We start from the raw sequence: 9,652 nt of genomic DNA, 5'->3' as shown, positions 1-9,652 counted from the left end.
ATGACCTTGATTTATATTCTAGGTCACAGGGGTCAAATATGTTTAAAACATTTAAACAACTTCTGAATAACCAATAGGCCTTGGGTGCATACATTTGGCCAGTAATATGCTGGGATAAATGGCTACCAAGTTTGTTCAAATAAATGACCTTGATTTATATTCAAGGTCACAAGGGTCAAATATGTTTAAAACCTTTAAACAACTTCTTCTGAGTAATCAAGAGGCCTAGGATGATGAGATTTGTCCAGTTACATGCTGGGTTGAATAGCTACCAAGTTTGTCCAAATACATGACCTTGATTTATATTCTAGGTCACAAAGGTCAAATATGTTTAAAACCTTTAAACAACTTCTTCTGAGTAATCAAGAGGCCTAAGGTGATGATATTTGGCCTGTAACATGCTGGGATGAAGGGCTACCAAGTTTGTCCAAATACATGACCTTGATTTATATTCTAGGTCAGAGGGGTCAAATATGTTTAAAACCTTTAAACAACTTCTTCTGAATAACCAAGAGGCGTAGGGTGATGAGATTTTGCCAGTAACATGCTGGGATAAAGGGCTACCAAGTTTGTTCAAATAAATGACCTTGGTTTATATTCAAGGTCACAGGGGTCAGATATGTTTAAAACCTTTCAGCAACTTATTCTCAATAACCGATAGGCCTAGGGTGATGATATTTGGCCAGTAACATGCTGGGATGAAGGGCTACGAAGTTTGTTCAAATACATGACCTTGACTTATATTCTAGGTCACAGGAGTCAAATATGTTTAAAACATTTAAACAACTTCTGAATAACCAATAGGCCTTGGGTGCATAAATTTGGCCAGTAATATGCTGGGATAATTGGCTACCAAGTTTGTTCAAATAAATGACCTTGATTTATATTCAAGGTCACAAGGGTCAAATATGTTTAAAACATTTAAACAACTTCTGAATAACCAATAGGCCTTTGGTGCATAAATTTGGCCAGTAATATGCTGGGATAAATGGCTACCAAGTTTGTTCAAATAAATGACCTTGATTTATATTCAAGGTCACAAGGGTCAAATATGTTTAAAACCTTTAAACAACTTCTTCTGAGTAATCAAGAGGCCTAGGGTGATGAGATTTGTCCAGTTACATGCTGGGTTGAATAGCTACCAGGTTTGTTCAAATAAATGACCTTGACTTATATTCAAGGTCACAGGGGTCAAATATGTTCAAAACATTTAAACAACTTCTTCTGAATAACCAAGAGGCCTAAGGTGATGATATTTGGCCTGTAACATGCTGGGATGAAGGGCTACCAAGTTCAAATAAATGACCTTCATCCATTTCAAGGTCACAGGGGTCAAATATGTTTAAAACCTTTAAACAACTTCTTCTGAATAACCAAAATGCCCAGGGTGACGATATTTGGCCAGTAGCATGCTGGGATGAAGCGCTACCAAGTTTGTTCAAATGAATGACCTTGACCAACTTTCAAGGTCACAGGTGTCAAATGTCTTAAAATCTTCAAACAACTTCTTCTCAATAACCAAAATGCCCAGGGTACTGATATTTGGCCTGTATCAATCAGGGCTACTATATTTATTCAAATGAATGACCTTGACCCACTTTCAACTTATGTTATTGTTTGACATTCAGGGTCACACTGATATTCTGCCTGTAGCTGTATTTTAGTCCACTTTTAAGATAACAAGTGTGAGATTAATACCAGGTGAGCGATGAAGGCCCATTGGGCCTCTTGTTTATTTTCACACTGAATCCATGCCTCATTTCAGTGTAACTTGTGATACTATAAGATGTTTCATACATTGATTTTATGTTATGTTTTAGTGTAACTCTTCAAAGTAGTTGCCAAATCATAAAATGTGTTACTTTGAATAAGTTAACTGTTTATTTGAGTTGACTTTGTTGCTTATTATAGATGGGAGTGCATGAAATGGGACTGAGGAAATCCATTCTCCGAAACCTTGACCACTATAGAGAGAAAAAGGGACAACAGTATCCAAAACCAAAGGAGGAAAACAAGGGAGCATGGGACTCCTACCTGGAGTCTAAGGTGAGTTGTTGTTATGAAGGACTTCACTGGGCATTGGAAACCTACCTGGAATATTAGGTGAGTTAATGTAATGAAGGATTTCGTTGGGAATGGAATTCCTTCTTGGAATATTAGGTGAGTAATGGTAATGAAGGACCTCATTGGGCATGGAATTCCTTCCTGGAATCTAAGTGAGTTATGGTAATGAAGGACCTTATTGAGCTAGGAAACCTACCTGGAATATTAGGTGAGTTATGGTAATGAAGGACCTTATTGAGCTAGGAAACCTACCTGGAATATTAGGTGAGTTATGGTAATGAAGGACCTTATTGAGCTAGGAAACCTACCTGGAATATTAGGTGAGTTATGGTAATGAAGGACCTTATTGAGCTAGGAAACCTACCTGGAATATTAGGTGAGTTATGGTAATGAAGGACCTTATTGAGCTAGGAAACCTACCTGGAATATTAGGTGAGTTATGGTAATGAAGGACCTTATTGAGCTAGGAAACCTACCTGGAATATTAGGTGAGTTATGGTAATGAAGGACCTTATTGAGCTAGGAAACCTACCTGGAATATTAGGTGAGTTATGGTAATTAAGGAACTTATTGAGCTAGGAAACCTACCTGGAGATTTCAATGGGCATGGGAAACCTACCTGAAATCTAGGGTGAGTTATGGTATTGAAGGACCTTGTTGTGCATGGGAAACCTACCTGGAATCTAAGGTGAGTTATGGTAACAACACAGGTAGGGCATGGGAAACTTTACTTGGAATCTAAGGTGAGTTATGGTAACAACACAGGTAGGGCACGGGAAACCTACCTGGAATCTAAGGTGAGTTATGGTAACAACACAGGTAGGGCATGGGAAACCTACCTGCTTCAATAAGCAGATAGATGATTGCTAGTTCCTAAATGGGACATGAGTTACCTATTTGCAATATGGGATGAGTTGGGGTACAGATAAGAGATGTGAGTAGAACATGTCTAATTGTGTCCATCCAGAAGTATAACATTTCTGAATTTCTCATGGTTATTTTGGAAAGTGTAACTAACATACACTTGCCTTTATTTGGGATTGCAGATAATTTATAACAGTCTCTCCAGAGATAGCACTTGTTTAAAGTGTTGCATACTTTACCCAATATTACCTGACTATCTCAGTGTCTGGAGGTGTGGTAAGTACTAGAAATATATGTTTGTGTGATGTCATCCAGCCAATTAATATGTATATTGATTTTGTCTCTATATTAAAATGACTTCAATTGTGTTAAGGTGCAAGACAATGAAGGAGAAAGTGAAGCCACATTACCATCAGCGCCCCCTGTGGAGCCATGCACTACTAGACAGTCCTCAATCCTGGCCAGGGGAATTAACACTGAATGTGTTGTGTGCTTGGATAAATCTGTGAGTATTGTGCTTGAATCTAATTATTCAGTTATCCCCATTCCAAAATACAGGTCACTTAATGTACCGACGTCAGATTTTGGTAAAATGCTACACTCGTGGCTCTATCAGTTGGAAAGGAGTAAATCATTATCTCAGAGCTACACAAAACAGAGGTTTTAATTTTCAAATTGTAATGTAACAGTGAATGTGTTGTTAGAAAGGAGATAAGTAAAAATAATTTACTGATTTGGAACGACGAAGTTTTACTAAATGATAATAAACCAGCAGGGCCTGATGGAATTATACCCAAAGTAATTAAAAAACTAACAACCTCAATATCATATCCACTAACATTACTATTTAACAAAACGATGGAACTTGGACATATCCCTGCTTCATGGAAACTTGCTAATGTTAATGCTATATATAAGGGTAAGGGGTCCCAAAATGATGCCGCCAGTAATTATAGGCCAATCTCAATTACATCTTGCTTTAGTAAAATTATTGAAAAAATCATTTTTAAGTACCTGTATAACTATCTTGTAGCAGCTGAAACTATTTCTGAGCACCAGTCAGGCTTCCTGCCTGGTGACTCAACTGTGAATCAATTATTATCTATATATCACACTATTATAAATAATTTAGATAAAGGTAAAGAGGTAAGATTTGTCTTCTGTGATGTAAGTAAAGCCTTTGATAGGGTTTGGCATGACGGTTTAATATATAAATTAGAAACTTATGGAATTAAAGGAAAATTACTGGCATGGTTTAAGAACTACTTGTCCGAGAGAAAACAAAGGGTTATTACAGAAGGACACCAGTCAACTTTTAAATGTATCAGTGCAGGAGTGCCTCAGGGATCTGTCCTTGGTCCATTTCTCTTCCTTCTCTATATAAATGACATCACTAATATAGTTACTAGTAACATTAAACTTTTTGCAGATGATACCTCCCTCTATATTATTGTTGATGATAATCCCATTCAAGCAGCACAAAATCTCACTAATGACTTGCAGAATATATGTTCTTGGGCTAAATCTTGGGATATAAAATTTAATGCATCCAAAACTAAAACTATGATCTTCACACGGAAAAAAGAAACTAATCACCCTCCAATCTTCTTCTCTAATCAACCACTATCCGACAGTACTAACCATAAACATTTAGGTCTTACTTTTAATGAAGATGGTAAATGGGGTCAACATATCCAAAATATTTATGATACAGCATATAAAAGAATTAATATATTAAGAAGTCTTAAAACCTCACTTGATAGAAGTACACTTAACACTATGTATATATCTTATATTAGACCAATTTTAGAATATGCTAATGTAGTTTGGGATAATTGCACTGAACAATCAAAATTATTATTAGAATCAGTCCAACTAGATGCTGCTAGAGTAGTGACAGGGCTTCGTAGAGGTACATCACACCATAAATTGTACAAAGAATTGGGATGGGAAACCTTAGCAGATAGGAGGGAAAAAAATAAATTAATTGTAATGTATAAAATATTGCACAATATATCACCAAAGTACCTTAATGATATAGTTGATCCTTTTTTAAATGATTTAACAAATGTGAGATATCAGCTTAGACTAAATAGAGTTTTTAACCCCCCTGTATGCAGAACTGACAGCTACTTTAATAGTTTCTTTCCCTCAACCTTTCGACTTTACAATCAGTTAGACCCAGATATTTTAAATGCTCAATCTCTTCCTCACTTTAAGAAACTAATTAACATAACTAATAGTATACCTAATAATGATACTCAGACAGTGGTAAAAAATTCTGGTGATAGAAAAATCAATATTATACTATGTCAAATTAGAAATAATGCTAGCAACTTAAACTTTGATCTCTTTAATGACCATCTATTAGAATCTGCTTCATGTGTGTGTGGTTATATACAGGAAACAAGTTATCATTACTTCTTTGACTGTGCCAGATACAACAATCACAGACAAGTACTCTCTGCTACTCTACTCAATGATAATCACTCGCACTATACTTTACATACTTTACTAAATGGTTGTAACCATTGTGACAATGAAACCAATAAAAATATCCTAGAGAGTGTCTCAACCTTTATCTTGAACTCAAAAAGATTTATTAACTAGAATTATCTATATCAACTTATATTATAATGTACTATAAATAATCTAATATTGTAAACATGAACAGCAAACATGCTTATGGTTATAAATATTATTAATCGCTTTCTATAAACACAGTGTGAATATGATACACTCACCCCTTAAACCAACATGGACTTGTGTTTTGTAATTAATAACAAATAGTTGTATAATTATATTTTCAATGTATTATAATGTGAATATTAATATACCATACAATATTGACATAGATTATTCACGATATTTAATTATATAAGCCTTATCTTCAACTACATGTATCTATGAGTCACTCTGTGTGGATTTTGAACTCCCAGGGAGAATCTAGTCAAGGAATATGTCAAAAACCCACTCAATACTCTGGTGAGGTCAAGAAGTAGCACAGCTTGACTTGTGACCTTTCATAAGCAGTTAGAGTTATCTCCCCTTTACCATATGACTTGCACATTGATATCTGTTTTGTATATAAGTTGTGTCTCTTTTCAACTTTTCATTTCACTGATAAATTACAATATATTTATATGCTGATCTATACAAATGCATGTAGGAGAGAACTGATATAGGCATAGCCTGTTGTTCGATCCAATTCATACAACATCATGAATAAAATTTGTTGAAATGAAATGAACTAAGAAGTTTTGTTACTGCACCTGTTTCTAATAAATAATGATATTTTGCTGCTGATATCATAGACAATCATATGTAATCCATTTTGTGTTTATCTATCATCTCAGATCAGTATATATTAAAACCTATTTTTTTTAAGCTTTGAAGTTATAATTTACACGTATAATTGAAAGTTCGTTTTAGTACCCTTCATGACTTTGTTTTGTTTACACACTTTCTTTTGCATGTTCCCCCCCCCCCCCCCCCCAACAAGGTAAAGTATACAGCCCTAACCATGAGATAATGTCTTTTAACCTTGATTTTTTTTTCCAGACGGATGTGATATTCCTGAATTGCGGACATGTGTGTACTTGTATAGATTGTTCGGTGAAGGTACAGGAATGCCCATTGTGTCGCGAGCCTATTGCCCAGCGTGTGAAGCTAATGATTTCATCTTCGTGACACAGTCTGGACGTCTTGATAAACCCACTTACACAGGACTTCGAACAATAATGTCTTTTCCAAGTTTTGGGATACTAATACTGTCACAGAAAAGGAACATTCAGAACCATACAAAAACGTCATGTTTATCTTGTAAGACCTGTGTATGGCTGTATTCTTATTTATTGTTTTGTCATTTTATGCCAAATTTTCAGGTTCAATGGTTGTATGAATCGAGTTGTATGTTCTTCACACACTCAAATGATCATCAATAAGAATAGACTTTGAATCATAAAACAGTTTTAGAAAAGAAAAACACAGTCTAGATTATTTCATGTCTGGTTCCTCACAAGAACTCGGACTGTTCTTACCCCTTTTAGGCACTGATACTGCCTATAAGTATATATATTTTAGTGATTAAGGATATATGCTACCCTCATGTGAAAACATCTCTGTTTTCAAGAGGTTTCACACTGAGAAACCTGTAAATGGTCTTCTTTAGAAATGAAAACACATTTAAAAGGTAGACAAGAATACATGAATTGATCCAACTCCGGTAATTCAAAATAACATAAGATAATGCTTGCTATTTTTTCAAGGAAGATAACCTAAATCTCATGTATCTACTAGTGAGAATAACTCTTAATACAAATCACGGGTGTACTGTGATGAGTAGAGTAGTGTTAATCCTTAAAGAAAAAATACACAGTATTTTGAAATTAAATTTTCTACTGTAAAAGTGGATTTTTTCGCAGTGTGAAAATGCTCATATTTTTCCGTTAGTTCATTAGCACAAAAATATTCTCACGCAAATATATATATATAGATTATATATATATAGAACATCATATATATCAGAACTATTGCCAACATGAAAACGTCCACACCACAATCAGTTTAAAGAGTCACACCCCAAACATTTCCTCATGAAAGAATTTCCATTTTTACAGTATTTTAATCTAATTCAACATTTTAAATGTATAACTGAAAGTAGTTTTGATGTATCATGACATAAGCACTAACAAACAGTATGGTATATATTCTAAATTCATTCACGGAAAGTCTTTTTTTAAATTTCTAATTTCATTCTGTACATTTTAATACTGGCAATTGTTGTAAAAAAATCTATAAAAATATGTTATTGGATTTATCTAACAATGGATGTGTTGTTTACTATTACAGAAATGAACATGTGTTGTTTACTATTACAGAAATGAACATGTGTTGCTTAATACTCTCTAGTTATGTTATCTGTTATGCTCAATGTATCTAAGAACAAAATGTCCAAATACTCCTGATATTGGTTCTGATTATCTGGACATTATCACCGATAGTTATCATGGAGTGAAGGTAGTATGGATTGATGACAAATCAAAACCTGTGTAGTGTAATTCAGTGTAGTGTAATTCAGTGTAGTGTAATTCAGTGTATTTTTACTTGGTAGTAAAACATCCTTCGACTTAATACAATTTTTGTACGTTGATTGATTGGTGGTACAGATTTGATACTCGGAGTAGAAGTAAATATCCAACGAAAAGTGATTATGTGAATCAATAATTGTTTTGTACAGGACCGCGAAGTGGTAGAAATTTTGTGTTGAGAATCTATATTCAGTTTGACAGGACGTTTATGTTATAAATTGATTTTAATAGATGAGGGGACATGACTTAATATTGAAGATATTCAGATGGAAAACACGACATAAGGGCTGAAGTTTTGGATACCTGTGTACAGAGGTATTTGTGCAATATATAATGGAGTCTGAACTGAGAAGAATATTTAATTAATTAGACATTACATGGATAATCAGATATGCTGTGATAAGAATATTGGTACAGTAGCAGGCTGTATTATGTACTATTACTAGTGACAATGGAAGGAGGTTCTATGTGGTACAATTAGTGTTGTATGGTGCATATTTAATGTTATATATACAGGGTATAGATAAGAAGTACAATCCAATACCGGTACAAAATCACTAGTTTAATTAACTTGCACTATACTAAAGAGGTTGTAGTGATGTATCCAGCCATTTTATTAAATGTATTTATAATGTAATTTTTCCTCTTGCTCCATCAGGAAATGACGACCCTTGATCAACAGATCTATGCTGTGATTTCATTGTTGATACTTATTCTTGAGAATTCAGTGAGTTTCTCAGCACAATATCTGTCATTCTTACAAGTAAGGGCAGGCCTTTTTAAGTGCTAGACATTATATTGAGCTCAATTCTATTTATATAAATGACCTACTTTGTATGTATTGAGTGTAGGACGTGAGTAGTCAGTGTTATACCTGTTTATTTAGTACCCAGATGTCATCCTAAACAGTACACATTGTAATAGTTTTCCTGATGTGTTCATTATGTTCTGTCTAGCAGTCATTAACTTGTATGTAATTTTCATGCATGTGGCTTCTTTAATTACCTCTTTTTTTGTTATGTCTATGATTCTGAAAAACTTCAACACAGGCTGAAATTGAAAAAACATCATGTTAGCAGTATGGATTGTAGTGTACGGGTATGTACGCAGAATAGAATATCCAAAAAAGTGATATTTATATTTTTGTAATTAATTATGCTTCAGACATAGAATTAGTTCTATCTTGATCTGCATTTCCCTAACTTTTGCATCCTGACTTTTATAAAGTAATAACTGTTTCTACTTCTGTAGGTGTACCAATATATGGTCTTATTTTGGAATGAGGAAATTAAGTGATTTGATACTTATCAGTTTTAGCAGGTTATTTCAATTTGTTTTGATCTGTTTTCCCAGTAATCCTGGCTGTCTGAAATATTAGCATTGCTCCAGCTTAAAGTAAAAGGTACTACATCAGTAATAATCGCAAACACTTAAACTCAGAGCTCTTTTCTCCTACTTGGATTATTCTTCCTTAGATATAGAAGACGAATCAAACAAAAGATAAATGTTGTATATTATTATTATTATTACATGTAAAAGGAGTTTTTTTAAGCTTTGAGTGATCTCCCTTGTCAAGGTATTCATCTTGCAATATTCAATTTTTCTTCTCTGTAGTTTATTTTCTGTAGACCTTG

The 9,652-nt window shown here is 34.1% G+C and overlaps 1 protein-coding gene across 1 annotated transcript in view; it reads left to right on the top strand.

Annotated features, from left to right (window-relative positions):
- Window positions 1-8,057, top strand: part of LOC110447558 (E3 ubiquitin-protein ligase LRSAM1-like) — a 36,640-nt gene extending 28,583 nt beyond the window's left edge. Inside the window, exons 22-24 of the mRNA XM_021493333.1 lie at window positions 1,912-2,046; window positions 3,302-3,433; window positions 6,490-8,057. Coding sequence (XP_021349008.1) covers window positions 1,912-2,046; window positions 3,302-3,433; window positions 6,490-6,618 — 396 coding nt within the window. The 3' untranslated portion in view covers window positions 6,619-8,057. The remainder of the gene's footprint in view (window positions 1-1,911; window positions 2,047-3,301; window positions 3,434-6,489) is intronic.
- The last annotated feature ends 1,595 nt before the right edge of the window (window positions 8,058-9,652 follow it).

The sequence above is a fragment of the Mizuhopecten yessoensis genome, unplaced genomic scaffold (genome assembly GCF_002113885.1).
Source record: "Mizuhopecten yessoensis strain PY_sf001 unplaced genomic scaffold, ASM211388v2 scaffold3459, whole genome shotgun sequence".
NCBI classification, from domain to species: Eukaryota; Metazoa; Mollusca; class Bivalvia; order Pectinida; family Pectinidae; genus Mizuhopecten; species Mizuhopecten yessoensis.
Note: the sequence above shows the minus strand (reverse complement) of the source record. Positions and strands in the feature narration are given on the sequence as shown.